Source organism: Poeciliopsis prolifica, unplaced genomic scaffold (genome assembly GCF_027474105.1).
Source record: "Poeciliopsis prolifica strain line A6 unplaced genomic scaffold, Auburn_PproV2 SCAFFOLD079, whole genome shotgun sequence".
NCBI classification, from domain to species: domain Eukaryota; kingdom Metazoa; phylum Chordata; class Actinopteri; order Cyprinodontiformes; family Poeciliidae; genus Poeciliopsis; species Poeciliopsis prolifica.
In genome coordinates this window covers 933,449-948,615 of record NW_026562454.1, presented here as the reverse complement: position 1 = coordinate 948,615, position 15,167 = coordinate 933,449, and the positions used below count along the sequence as shown (strand labels likewise).

At 48.6% G+C, this 15,167-nt stretch overlaps 1 protein-coding gene across 1 annotated transcript; it reads right to left on the bottom strand.

The window, feature by feature from the left end:
• Positions 1-9,063: 9,063 nt before the first annotated feature.
• Positions 9,064-11,458, bottom strand: LOC129352743 (zinc-binding protein A33-like). The gene is made up of 2 exons (XM_055021848.1): positions 11,366-11,458; positions 9,064-9,720 (listed from the first exon to the last, which is right to left on the bottom strand). The coding sequence occupies exons 1-2, from the start codon at positions 11,456-11,458 to the stop codon at positions 9,064-9,066; spliced, it is 750 nt and encodes a 249-aa protein (XP_054877823.1).
• Positions 11,459-15,167: the final 3,709 nt, after the last annotated feature.

The window sequence follows — 15,167 nt, the reverse complement described above, 5'->3', positions numbered from 1 at the left end:
AGACCGAGCCGCTCCGGAGCTCCGCACCTCCTTCCACAAAACCCGGGACAAACTTCCAGCCCGGAGGAGGCAGTCCTCACTCTGTCCCACCGCCCGATCCCGCACCGGCCCGCAGACCTCAGAGCCCTGCAAGCCGCAGCCTGAGAGCTGAATGCGTGTCCCACTCCCCGAGTGGACGAGTCCTCCTGTTTGCTCCTTCCCACTCCTCCTGCTCCTCTCCCTGCAGCCTTCCAGGTCTCACAAATCCCAAACTTTCCTCCAAAATGGCGTCTGACAGAGCTGCAAACGTAAACCATGTGATTCCCGAAGCCCTCCCTCCAACCTGGCGCCCAATCATGCAGCTCACCTCCAGGAGCAGCAGGAGGAGGAGGAGGAGGAGGAAGAGCAGCAGGACGAGGACGAAAAGTTTGGATGAGGAAGAACAAGAGAAACAAAACAGGAAGAAAAAAAAGGAAAACCGGAAAACTGAAGGAGGATCAGGAGACCAGAACCGGTCCAGTCAGTCAACCAGAACACACACTTCCTGGTTCTGATCACTTTAAATCCACCAGTCGGGTCCAGAATCCTGTCCCTCCTGAACCTTTACTGATCTTTGGGTCATCAGCAGTACCTGGACCGGTCCGGCTCGGTCCAGGTTCTGTCGCTTCTGGACCGGGTTCTGTCGCTTCTGGACCGGATTCTGTCTTTCCAATTATTTTGGAATAAAAATGTTATCAAGGATGGATGAACAGACCGACTGCTCTGATGGTTCTGTTTGGTTCTGGTCTGGGTCGGCCCAATGAGATCGTCCTGCTGTTTTCTTGGTGAAGTTCTGGTCCAACAGAACCACCTCTGAACACGTCTGGTTCTACCAGAACCAGGCCCGTGCGGTCCGTCAGATCCTTCCTGATTTCAACTCTTCTTCTGTGGTTCTGTTTTTCCTCTGATGTCCAACAGGAACCACTGGACCGGATGAAGGACCGGATACGACCAGAACCACTCAGCTTATCGTCACCTGCTCTGCTGTAACCATTCATCACTGAGGAAGAGGAGAGGAGAGAAGAGGAGAGGAGAGGAGAGGAGAGGAGAGGAGAGGAGAGGAGAGGAGAGGAGAGGAGAGGAGAGAGAGGAGAGGAGGAGGAGGAGAGGAGAGGAGAGGAGAGGAGGTGAGGAGGAGGTGAGGATAGAGGAGGTGAGGAGAGGAGGTGAGGATAGAGGAGGTGAGGAGAGAGGAGAGGAGTTGAGGAGAGAGGAGGAGAGGAGAGAGGAGGAGAGGAGAGAGGAGGTGAGGAGAGAGAGAGAGAGGAGAGAGGAGGTGAGGAGAGAGGAGAGAGGAGGTGAGGAGAGGAGGTGAGGATAGAGGAGGTGAGGAGAGAGGAGAGGAGTTGAGGAGAGAGGAGGTGAGGAGAGAGGAGGTGAGGAGAGGAGGTGAGGAGAGAGGAGAGAGGAGAGGAGGTGAGGATAGAGGAGGAGAGGAGAGGAGACGAGAGGAGAGGAGGTGAGGATAGAGGAGGTGAGGAGAGGAGGTGAGGATAGAGGAGGTGAGGAGGAGGTGAGGAGAGAGGAGAGGAGTTGAGGATAGAGGAGGAGAGGAGAGAGGAGGTGAGGAGAGAGGAGAGAGGAGAGGAGTTGAGGATAGAGAAGGAGAGGAGAGGAGAGGAGAGGAGGTGAGGAGAGAGGAGGTGAGGAGAGGAGGTGAGGAGAGGAGGTGAGGAGAGAGGAGGTGAGGAGAGGAGGTGAGGAGAGAGGAGAGGAGTTGAGGATAGAGGAGGAGAGGAGAGGAGGTGAGGATAGAGGAGGAGAGGAGAGAGGAGGTGAGGAGAGAGGAGGTGAGGAGAGGAGGAGAGAGGAGGTGAGGAGAGGAGGTGAGGAGAGGAGGTGAGGAGAGAGGAGGTGAGGAGAGGAGGTGAGGAGAGGAGGTGAGGAGGTGAGGAGAGAGGAGGTGAGGAGAGAGGAGGTGAGGAGAGGAGGTGAGGAGAGAGGAGGTGAGGAGAGAGGAGGTGAGGAGAGAGGAGGTGAGGAGAGAGGTGAGGAGAGGAGGTGAGGAGAGAGGAGGTGAGGAGAGAGGAGGTGAGGAGAGAGGAGAGAGGAGGTGAGGAGAGAGGAGAGAGGAGGTGAGGAGAGAGGAGGTGAGGAGAGGAGGTGAGGAGAGGAGGTGAGGAGAGAGGAGGTGAGGAGAGAGGAGGTGAGGAGAGAGGAGGTGAGGAGAGAGGAGAGAGGAGGTGAGGAGAGAGGAGGTGAGGAGAGAGGAGGTGAGGAGAGAGGAGAGAGGAGGTGAGGAGAGAGGAGAGAGGAGGTGAGGCCTCCTGTATTTTTAGATCTTCATGTTTAATGGAGGTCCCGCCTCCTCCTCGCCGTCGCCGTGGATACCTGCAGAGAGACGAGTCCGACCCGGAGGTGAGACCCGAGTCACCTGAGGAAGGGATGATCTGAGTGGGACCCAACGGTTCCGGTCCAAACGGGTCGGACTGAGACATGAACAGGTGATCAAATCCAACCAACTAATCCAGAATCCTGTCCTGGATGGGAAGGGAGGGTGAACCGGGTCGGGTCTGGATCATCCAGGTGAGTCAGAACCGGACAGAATCCTCCATGTGGAGTCGGGTTGGTACCGGATGGAACAAAGATCCAAAGATCTGCTGGAATTTGATTTATAACTTTTACTTTACTCCTGATCATTTTTAGTGTTTCATGGTTCTGAAGAGTTCCTCCGAGTTCACAAGGTCCGGTCCAGTTCGGTTCGGTCCGGTCCGGTTCGGTCTGGTTTGGTCCGGTCCGGTTCGGTCTGGTCCGGTTCGGTCTGGTCCGGTTCGGTTCGGTCCGGTTCGGTCTGGTCCGATTCGGTTCGGTCCGGTCCGGTTCGGTTCGGTCCGGTTCGGTCTGGTCCGGTTCGGTCTGGTCCGGTTCGGTCTGGTCCGATTCGGTTCGATCCGGTCCGGTTCGGTCTGGTCCGGTTCGGTCTGGTCCGGTTCGGTTCGATCCGGTCCGGTTCGGTTCGGTCCGGTTCGGTCTGGTCCGATTCGGTTTGGTCCGGTCCGGTTCGGTCTGGTCCGATCTGGTCCGGTTCGGTTCGGTTTGGTCCGGTTCGGTTCGGTCTGGTCCGGTTCGGTCCGGTTCGGTCCAGACCAGCAGCTTCTCATCTTCATGACGTTTTGAAGCGTTGCAGTAAAACTTTGGACTGATGTTTGTTGGTCTTTGATTTTTTGCTCCCAGCTGTTTGGATGTTTTTGATCTTCTGTGTTTATCAGAATCACATCCCAGTTTTTCTCTTCATCCTGATCTGGACTGTGAAACCAGATCAGATTGAGACCAGATCAGATTGAAACCAGATCAGATTGAAACCAGATCAGATTGAAACCAGATCAGATTGAAACCAGATCAGATTAGACTTAGACTTAGACTTGACTTTATTGATCCCTTGGGAAGACTCCCTCAGGAAATTATAGTTACCAGCAGCTCACAGGCAAAAATGTGGCACACAGTAAGCATACACAAAAAATACAAAAAAATATAAATTAAATACAAAACAAAGAATATAAATACAACACAAAAGGAAATTATAGCAATTTGGTGGATAGATTGACCAGTGATATGGTATTGCACTGTATGGTTTGGCCTGATAAATATGGAGTTCACATTTGTAGAAAAACTACTCCTTCTTCCCTCTGTCCTGTGTCACCTCCGACCCCCCAGTGAGGAGTTGTACAGTCTGAAGGCGTGGGGACAAAGGAGTTCTTGAATCTATTGGTCCGGCACTTGGGAAGCAGCAGTCTGTCACTGAACAGGCTCCTCTGGCTGCTGATGACGGCATGTAGAGAGTGGCTGCTATCGTCCATGATGTCCAGCAGTTTGTTCAGTGTCATCGCCTCTGCCACCGTCACCAGAGAGTCCAACTTCATGCCGACCACAGAGCCGGCACGCCTGATCAGTTTGTCCAGTCTGGACGTGTCCTTCTTGGATGTGCTGCCTCCCCAGCACACCACGGTGTAGAAGAGGACACTGGCGATCACTGACTGGTAGAACATCCACAGCAGTTTGCTGCAGATGTTGAAACCAGATCAGATTCTCCTCTGACCTCTGACCTCTGACCTCGTTCATGTTTTCAGGTCAACTTCACAAACTCAAAATCTTCACACATTTCAGACCCTGACAAATAAAACTGCAGGTGTTTTTCCCAGGACTTCATGTGACGCTTGAACACAAATTGAACATAATAAAGTTATTAAATATTTCACAAAGAGAAAACTTAAAAGTGTGGCAGGTGTTAATTAAAAACTGGTATTAATTTTAAAATCTTTCTTGTTTTTCCTGAAAAATAAATAAATCAGTTAAATTTGAATCAGAGGAAATAAAGTTCAAGTTGATAAATTTGGATTTAAACTGTATTTATGAACATTTGGCGACTCTGACGTCCAGAAATAAAAACCTTTAGTTCATCCATTTCCCTCAGTTCATCAGAACCAGCTAATCAGAACCGGGTCAGAACTCTGAAGCTCGTCCTGCAGTCCTGACGCCTGCATATGAAATGGACCTGCAGCAGGACTGCAGACCGGACCCGGAGCCGGAGCCCGGAGCCCGGAGCCGGACCCGGACCCGGACCCGGACCGGAGCCGGAGCCCGGAGCCCGGACCCGGACCCGGAGCCTGGAGCCGGAGCCGCCCGGCCCGGACCCGGACCCGGAGCCGGAGCCGGAGCCGGTTCTGCTCCAGCTTGTGGTGAGCAGCTCGGGGTTTATCCTCTGCTGCGGTTCTGGCCCGGCTGGATGTGATTACTGCTCATGTCAGATTTATCGGATCGGGACAACATGCTCATCATTAATCTACAGCTCAAATCTGGTTCTTGGCAGCCAGACCCAGAAACGCACTCGGGCCGGGATGAACGGACAGGCGGCCGGCGCCGGCCGGCACCATGGTTACAGACAGGACTGCCACCCGGGAGCCTGAGGGTTAAAGCTTCAGCTCGACAAACCGGATCACCGTCACGTCCAACGGTTCCGGTCCAAACGGGTCGGACCGGAACATCTGAGCTAAATGTTCTGACTGTTGCAGATTTTCATGAAGTTCCTTCAGGAAGGAACTGAAGACGAAGCGAACAGGAAGGTTCCTCCATGATGATGTTCTGCATCTATTAGTGGAAATGGAAGGTTTTTCTTGATGCACCTGCATAAAACACTGGCTGGTGATGCTGCGCTGGCCGGTGATGCTGCACTGGCTGATGATGCTGCACTGGCTGGTGATGCTGCACTGGCCGGTGATGCTGCACTGGCCGGTGATGCTGCACTGGCTGGTGATGCTGCACTGGCTGGTGATGCTGCACTGGCCGGTGATGCTGCACTGGCTGATGATGCTGCACTGGCTGGTGATGCTGCACTGGCTGGTGAAGCTGCACTGGCTGATGATGCTGCACTGGCCGGTGATGCTGCACTGGCTGGTGATGCTGCACTGGCCGGTGATGCTGCGCTGGCCGGTGATGCTGCACTGGCCGGTGATGCTGCACTGGCTGGTGATGCTGCACTGGCTGGTGATGCTGCACTGGCCGGTGATGCTGCACTGGCTGGTGATGCTGCACTGGCTGGTGATGCTGCACTGGCCGGTGATGCTGCACTGGCTGGTGATGCTGCACTGGCTGGTGATGCTGCACTGGCCGGTGATGCTGCCTTGCAGCAAGAAGGTTCTGGGTCTGAATCCCAGCCTAATCATGGGGTTCTCCCTGTGCTTCGCTGTCTTTTCCTGGGGACTCCAGCTTCCTCCCACAGCAACACGTCTCTGTGCTCCAGAGGATTAACAGCCTCCAAGTGTCTCTAGTTTCTATGTTATATTATTCATAAAGTTGTAATTCCCGACAGAAGGTTTCACTTCATTCCAGTGAAACCTGCAACATTACCTCCTGACCGTTTTCACAGCAGGACCAGAACCCGGCTCGGTATCGTCTTGCTGCTCATTGTGACATGAAGCAGATCTTGACTCGGTCCGGCGACTTGCTTCCAGTCCGAAAGGAAAGATTTATGGACGAACTTGATTCAAGCTGACAGAAACGGGTTTCCAGCTGCAGCTTTGCTTCTGCTGGTTCTGGAGGACAATGGGGCCGTATCACTTTTAACAATCTGGTCCAATGTGACCCGGAGAACTGTGATTCGATCCGGATCAGTGGTTCTGGACAGGACTGGGTCTCAGATGGAGCAGCAGACTGAACATACGATCAGCTGTTTTCTGCTCCAGAGGTTAACAATGCAGCATGTGAAGCGCAGCGGTACCAGAGCGGCACCAGAGCGGTACCAGAGCGGTACCAGAGTGCGACGGGTCCAACCTCCCAACAGAGGACCCGGTTTCTGTGAAACAATCGGATCCTCTGTCATTCTGCTCTGCTGCAGCTTCTGCAGAACAATGTTTCTGGGCCCTTCCAGAACCTGAAGGCCCGGGTTCTGGAAGGCTCGGGTTCTGGAGGTCCACTTCAGAGAAGCTGGTTCTGGAACAATGAGCTGAGGGAGCAGCAGCTGCGTGCCGAGGATTTCCAGGCTGATTGTGATCCGTCAGCGCAGGATAAGGAGGATTAACACTTCTTATGTCATCCTCTGTTCATTCCTCCATGTGTGCTGGAGGTCAGAGGTCAGCAACCAGTCTGGGTGGAGGCGTTATGTAACTGGAGGAGGTACGGAACAACATGTTGTTTCTGTTTTACATCATAATAAATGTAGAGAAACCCAACGGGTCGCCTGTCGGTCCTGCTGGTTCCTCTTCTTTGGATCATGTTATGATCAGAGATCATTAATGGCTGATTATTAATTCACATTAATTCATATTAACGTGTTTTTCAAGCTGCAGATACGCGCCTAAACCAGCAGAGGGAGCCAAACAGAAAACGAGTCGTTTAAAAAACTTTTTTCTGCAGAACATTTCAGTCACTGATCAGAACCAGATTCTGATCAATGTTCTCACCAATTCAATATATTTGTCTATTTTCTTGGACTTTCTTTTTTATTTGCTCGTTCAAATGAGGTTTTTGACTCATGTATGGAAAGGTTAACAATAACCTAATATACAAATTCTTTTAAGAATAAAAAATATGTATATCAATAAATCAATAATTTGGCCCAAATTTTCCTGATAAAATCTCCTGAACTGCGTTGAGCTGCTGGACTGTCAGTCCTGACGTCACTGAACCGCCACACAAACGCTGCACATGATGAAACTATGGATTTATTATAATAAACTCAGATCAGACCACAGACTGACAGATCAATGAACATTCATCTATCAATGAACACATGAATTCATCCCATAAAGAGAAACAAAAGAGAAAATTAATTTCTGTTGCAGAAATGATCTGATGTGTTCAGGGTTCAGTATAACATAGTGGTTTTGCTTTTAGCTGCATAAAAACCATGAACTTTGACCTCCTGACACATGAAATCATCAAGAAAAATAGTCTTATAAAGACTTAAACTGATGGCGCCCTCTGCTGGACGTCATAGCGAAATACAGCAAATAATTCCCTCCAATCTGCTGTCCTTGTCAAGTTCAAAGTTTTTGTCTGTCCATTGTGCCACAGGGCTAAACATGCTAACAGGGCTAAACATGCTAACAGGGCTAAACATGCTAACAGGGCTAAACATGCTAACAGGGCCACCACTTCACATCCAAAGGTCAACCAAGGTTATTGGCGTCTCACCGCTCGCAGTTTTCTGGCCGATCGGTGATTACCAATCTTTTCAAAAGCTTAACCTGCCCGTTCCAATTTTGGTCAATACCTTTTTTTTTTTTTGCATGAAATGTTGCTCAATAAAACAAGAAAGTTGTTGAGTCGGCAATAGTCAGACATAACTTGGTGGGCCGATCTGTCAGAGCAAAAGAGGACAGTTGATTCTGACACATTTGCCAAGCGAGAGAAGATCGCTGGTTTCATCTGTAAAAATCGGCCGATCTCCCAAAATGAAGGAAATTCGCCCCGATAAATTGGTGCATCTTAACGAAGATACACTGTAAAAAAAAAAACTGTCATTTTTACAGTAAAATACTGGCAGCTGTGGTTGCCAGAATTTAACCGTAAAAATTACAGTCAGCTAATTTTTACAATTGCTGATTCTACAGTAATAAATGGTGTTTTACTTAACCTTTTACTGTAAAATGACAGTTTTTACCATTGAAATTGATCAAGTTTTATCCTAAAATTTACATTAAAACAATATTACAAATAGACTGAATTCCTCTATAATTTCAAAAAAAGTATACTTTTTAAAATACAGAGAAAACCCTGTAATTATAGAGGAATTCAGTCTATTTGTAATATTGTTTTAATGTAAATTTTAGGATAAAACTTGATCAATTTCAATGGTAAAAACTGTCATTTTTACAGTAAAAGGTTAAGTAAAACACCATTTATTACTGTAGAATCAGCAATTGTAAAAATTAGCTGACTGTAATTTTTACGGTTAAATTCTGGCAACCACAGCTGCCAGTATTTTACTGTAAAAATGACAGTTTTTTTTACAGTGTACTATAAACACGAAAGCCTGGAAAGATGAAAACAGTTTTTATTAGTGTAAAAATATTTGGCGTCTTAAAAGGTGTCAGCAGGTCTTTGCTGCACATCATCAGTGAGTTTCAGCAGGTCTGATCCAGAGGAGCCTGGCAGAAACGCTCCAAACCGTTTACATGCTCACACACTTCATTACAAACTAGTTTTTCCAAGTGCTTCACACAATAGTCTGTCATTTAAGTCACTTCTGTGATTTGGACACTGAAGGAATGAGGAGGAGGAGGAAGAACATCCTTACAAATCGGTGGCATGCTGTATGGTTGGAGGCGCAAAACACCATCAGGCAAAAATGCCATCAGGCTGGGACTCGAACCTGCGACGGCCATATTGAGGACTAAGGCCTCCTTATGTAGGCTGTGCTCTATTGATCTGATCAGACGCTGAAAATGAGCAGAACACAGAAGAAGAAGCAGCAAATAATCCATCTGTGAACTGAACTGTTGACTTCCTGCTGAGGATGTTTCCAAACTCACTTCTCCGCCAGCAGGACTTCAACACAGTCATGCAGATTTATTCATCCTGTCATCAGATCAACGACCAGCATGATGATCAGACAGATGAGTTTTTACCTCCATCACTAAGACCAGGACTGAAGAACGGGTAGAGTTTCTCCTTGAAGCAGCAGCCAGTAAAGGAGTAAATCACATCTACAGCATCTACATCATAGAAGGAGACCAGACCCTCCTCATAATCCACAAACACCCCCACCTTCTCTGGACCAGGATGGAGATGCAGACGGACTGAAGGTCCAGCACCAACTTTGTACTCATATCCATTTCTCAACCAGAAAGTCCAGAAACCTTTCTGAGGACTGAGGTTGATGGTTCCCTTCCTGTCAACAGATTCTCTAACCACTCCTAAAGCCCAGTTAGTCTTTCCTTTAACCTGAACCTCAAAGTAAAATCTGCCTGAGGAGAAACTCTGCTGTCCTAAAACAGAAACACAGTGAGAAAACCTCTGTGGATTGTCTGGAAGATTCTTCTTCACATCTCCATGTTTGGCCTGTTTTCCATCACCAGACAGGATGAGGTTAGGATGAGCCGCATCAGGATCCAGAGTCACATCCACTGCAAACTGCTGGACCCTCTTCAGCTCTTCTGCTAGCAACTTGCTAATCTTCTGCCTGAAGTCTTCCTCAACCAGAGCCACAGCTCTCACCACAGTGCCCTCATATCTCAGGGGACGAACTCTGACCTCTGACCAGGTCTTAGGGTTAGGGATTTATTTTTGTCTGTCAGAAAAACCTCTGCTATTGTGGGAAGAACAATAACTTTTTAAAGCGGTTTTGGTAACTCCCGCTGCAATCGCAGAGAGTTTGTAGGTTTTGGCCCTGGGCCTCGAGGAGCCGCTGGTCCAGAGCTGCAAAGTTTCACATCATCCTGGTCTGAACCAACGGATGCGGAGCGTCATGGCGGCTCGTCATGGCGGAGCGTCATGGCGGAGCGTCATGGCGGAGCGTCATGGCGGAGCGTCATGGCGGCTCATCATGGCGGAGCGTCATGGCGGAGCGTCATGGCTGGTCGTTTCTCAGTGTGAGGAGTGAAGCTGCAGGTCTGATGTAGCGTCTGCCACACATCAGGTTCCAGTCGGATCTTTTTACTGAACTTCTACGTTCAGCTTTTCATGACGGCGGTTTAAAGGCTCATCAACACTTTTCTCCTGAGTCTTAATAACTTGAACGATTTCACCTCCGTCAGACGTTTAGAGGAAATGACGTCCATTATGGCCTCCGATCCAAACATTTATTAAAGCATAAAGCTGCTTGCAGTCTTGCTGCTGGAGCCAAACATGAGCTCATCAAACTCGCCTCATTTTTAATAAAAATTTTTATTTTCACTAAAAATAAAACATTTAACTTTCTGCCCTGGACTGACTGCTGCTGAAGACCCAGCATGAAATGATTTTTATTTCATTCTTCAAACCTAAAAAACAACCATAAATACACATTTAGAACAGCCATAAAATTATCATTTCTAACACATATAACTTAATAATTAAATTAACATTATCGTCACCCAAGTAGTGGAAATACTAAAGGAAACTCAAACCTTTCCCTCCATGATGCAATTAATCTGGGCCTTCTGGCTGATACAGTGATTGATCTGGGTCCAGTGATTGATAAGCAACTGAATTTCAATTGACAACATGTAATTCCTGCAAAGCCTGTCTGGAGACAAACTGGACCTCAAATAGGTTTTAAATCAGTTTTATCTCTTTCCCCACAAGCAACAGTCACTATAAGATACTCAGAATTAAGACTTGACAAAAATGATGCAGCTGCATTTTGTTCATTGCATTTCAGAGGACAAGACGGATAATTTATTATTGATCAGGTGATCAGTCAGGTAGCAATTACTGGAGGGAACCACTGGTTCTGGTTCTGATGAGCTGGTTCTGGTTCTGACTGAGCTGGTTCTGGTTCTGACTGAGCTGGTTCTGGTTCTGACTGAGCTGGTTCTGGTTCTGATGAGCTGTGTCTGTTTGGTCTTGTTATTTTGTGTGAGATGCATTGGGTGTCTGCAGTCTGTAAATTGGTGCTGAACAGATTGCAGGAAACAGGCTGCAACTCTGAGTTTGGGCACCAGATGGCAGCACCGCACTGAGGAGGAGCTGCGTGTGCTGCAGGCCTCATGTTCTCCCTGTACCTTTAAATAATCTGTTTTCGTCTCTGCAGGATTAGATGATTAATAAGTGAAGCATGCTGCTGCTCTGGGATCGGTTAACAGAAGCTAAACGTCTATTTGCAGCTTTTCGCGTCGAAGGAAAATCCACTGAACTAAAGTTCAAGGCGGGAAACAGCAGATAATTACACCGACTGTTTACTGCAACAATTGTTAAAAACACACTTTACCTGTTTATCCTGCTCAGCTGTGCAGGAGCTCACACTGCCCCCTCGAGGGCAGGTGCAGCACTGCAGCCTCTGAACCTTCAGCTTCAGTCTCATTTCATCGTTTCCTCAAAAAAGATTGAGCCTCAGTGACAGGAAGTCAGCAAAGACCCGGATGTACAGACTGCTTTCTGATTGGCTGACCACTGACAACAACACCTGGGGGTTTAAATTGTAGACCTGGGCTCCTGATTGGTGAGTTCATACCCAGAGAGCCAATCAGCAGGCAGCACAGGTGAGCCCTGTGTTTCCTACCTGCATCAGGTTTGGCTTGATGTTTGCAGCCTGGAGCTTCATGTCAAGTCTGAACTCATCAGAGGGAAGGAGGCAACAGCTGGATGCACATCTGGATCCATACCTGAGGAGGAGGAGGAGGAGGAAGAGGATGAAGGAGGAGGAGGAAGGAAGGAAGATGAGGAGGAGGAGGAGGATGAAGGAGGAAGAAGAGGAGGAAGGAAGATGAGGAGGAAAAAGGAAGAGGAAAGAGGAAGGAGGAGGAGGAGGAGGAGGAGGAAGAGGAGGAGGAGGAGGAGGAGGGGAAGGAGGAAGGAGGAAGGAAGATGAGGAGGAAAAAGGAAGAGGAAAGAGGAAGAAGGAGGAGGAGGAGGGAGGAGGAAGGAAGATGAGGAGGAAAAAGGAAGAGGAAAGAGGAAGAGGAGGAGGAGGAGGAGGAGGAGGAGGAGGAGGAGGAGGAGGAGGAGGAGGAGGAGGAGGAGGAGGAGGAGGAGGAGGAGGAGGAGGAGGAGGAAGGAGGAAGGAAGATGAGGAGGAAAAAGGAAGAGGAAAGAGGAAGAAGGAGGAGGAGGAGTCTGATCTGCTCCAACCTCTGAAACCTGAACAAATCACTAACATTTCAGTGACTGAAAGTATTTAACTCTGAATGGAGGGACTGGTGTCCAGATGGGGGCGCTGCAACGAACAGAACAGAAATTTATGTTTGAATTACTGGAGAAAAATCTCCATTAAATTATTGCGTAAATATAAAATGTATAAATACTAAATACAGGGATGAACTCGACTGTCTTGCAGCCTGGAGGTTCTGGGTTCAAATCCCAGTCTGGGTTCTCTCTGGGCGGACAGACGAAACAGCTGGATGCATTCCTGTCTGAGTGCTTCAGGCTGAAGCCAACATGACCCGACCCGACACGCAGCAGAACCACCTACCATCAGATCCTCCTACCATCAGAGCCTCCTACCATCAAATCCTCCTACCATCAAATCCTCCTACCATCAGATCCTCCTACCATCAGATCCTTCTACCATCAGAACCTCCTACCATCAGAACCTCCTACCATCAGAACGTCCTACCATCAGATCCTCCTACCATCAGATTCTTCTACCATCAGATCCTCCTACCATCAGATCCTCCTACCATCAGAGCCTCCTACCATCAGATCCTTCTACCATCAGATCCTCCTACCATCAGAACCTCCTACCATCAGAACGTCCTACCATCAGATCCTCCTACCATCAGATCCTCCTACCATCAGAGCCTCCTACCATCAGATCCTTCTACCATCAGAACCTCCTACCATCAGAACGTCCTACCATCAGATCCTCCTACCATCAGATCACCTTCTACCATCAGATCCTCCTACCATCAGAACCTCCTACCATCAGATCCTTCTACCATGAGATCCTCCTACCATCAGATCCTCCTACCATCAGATCGTCCTACCATCAGAGCCTCCTACCATCAAATCCTCCTACCATCAGATCCTCCTACCATTAGATCCTCCTACCATCAGATCCTCCTACCATCAGATCCTCCTACCATCAGATCCTCCTACCATCAGAACCTCCTACCATCAGAACCTCCTACCATCAGAACCTCCTACCATCAGATCCTTCTACCATCAGATCCTTCTACCATCAGAACCTCCTACCATCAGATCCTCCTACCATCAGATCCTCCTACCATCAGAACCTCCTACCATCAGAGCCTCCTACCATCAGAGCCTCCTACCATCAGATCCTTCTACCAACAGATCCTTCTACCATCAGAACCTCCTACAATCAAATCCTCCTACCATCAGATCCTCCTACCATCAAATCCTCCTACCATCAGATCCTCCTACCATCAGATCCTTCTACCATCAGAACCTCCTACCATCAAATCCTCCTACCATCAGATCCTCCTACCATCAGATCCTTCTACCATGAGATCCTTCTACCATCAGATCCTCCTACCATCAAATCCTCCTACCATCAGATCCTCCTACCATCAAATCCTCCTACCATCAGATCCTCCTACCACCTCCTACCATCAGAACCTCCTACCATCAGATCCTTCTACCATCAGATCCTTCTACCATCAGAACCTCCTACCATCAGAACCTCCTACCATCAGATCCTCCTACCATCAGATCCTCCTACCATCAGAACCTCCTACCATCAGAGCCTCCTACCATCAGATCCTTCTACCAACAGATCCTTCTACCATCAGATCCTTCTACCATCAGATCCTTCTACCAACAGATCCTTCTACCATCAGATCCTCCTACCATCAGATCCTCCTACCATCAGATCCTCCTACCATCAGAACCTCCTACCATCAGAACCTCCTACCATCAGATCCTTCTTCCAACAGATCCTTCTACCATCAGATCCTTCTACCATCAGATCCTCCTACCATCAGAACCTCCTACCATCAGAACGTCCTACCATCAGATCCTCCTACCATCAGATCCTTCTACCATCAAAACCTCCTACCATCAGATCCTTCTACCATCAGATCCTCCTACCATCAGATCCTTCTACCATCAGATCCTCCTACCATCAGATCCTTCTACCATCAAATCCTCCTACCATCAGATCCTCCTACCATCAAATCCTCCTACCATCAGATCCTCCTACCACCTCCTACCATCAGAACCTCCTACCATCAGATCCTTCTACCATCAGATCCTTCTACCATCAGAACCTCCTACCATCAGAACCTCCTACCATCAGATCCTCCTACCATCAGATCCTCCTACCATCAGAACCTCCTACCATCAGAACCTCCTACCATCAGAGCCTCCTACCATCAGATCCTTCTACCAACAGATCCTTCTACCATCAGATCCTTCTACCATCAGATCCTTCTACCAACAGATCCTTCTACCATCAGATCCTCCTACCATCAGATCCTCCTACCATCAGATCCTCCTACCATCAGAACCTCCTACCATCAGAACCTCCTACCATCAGATCCTTCTTCCAACAGATCCTTCTACCATCAGATCCTTCTACCATCAGATCCTCCTACCATCAGAACCTCCTACCATCAGAACCTCCTACCATCAGATCTTCCTATCATCAGATCCTTCTACCATCAAAACCTCCTACCATCAGATCCTTCTACCATCAGATCCTCCTACCATCAGATCCTTCTACCATCAGATCCTCCTACCATCAGATCCTTCTACCATCAGATCCTCCTACCATCAGATCCTTCTACCATCAGAACCTCCTACCATCAGATCCTCCTACCATCAGAACCTCCTACCATCAGATCCTCCTACCATCAGATCCTTCTACCATCAGATCCTCCTACCATCAGATCCTTCTACCATCAGAACCTCCTACCATCAGATCCTCCTACCATCAGATCCTCCTACCATCAGAACCTCCTACCATCAGATCCTCCTACCATCAGATCCTTCTACCATCAGATCCTCCTACCATCAGATCCTTCTACCATCAGATCCTCCTACCATCAGATCCTTCTACCATCAGAACCTCCTACCATCAGAACCTCCTACCATCAGATCCTCCTACCATC

Bases quoted from the DNA above. Each gene is read 5' to 3' on its own strand.
- LOC129352743 (XM_055021848.1), bottom strand. From the start codon at position 11,458: ATGAGACTGAAGCTGAAGGTTCAGAGGCTGCAGTGCTGCACCTGCCCT. The intron at 9,721-11,365 runs GTAAAGTGTGTT...CCTAACCCTAAG, and splicing joins CAGCTGAGCAGGATAAACAG to ACCTGGTCAGAGGTCAGAGT.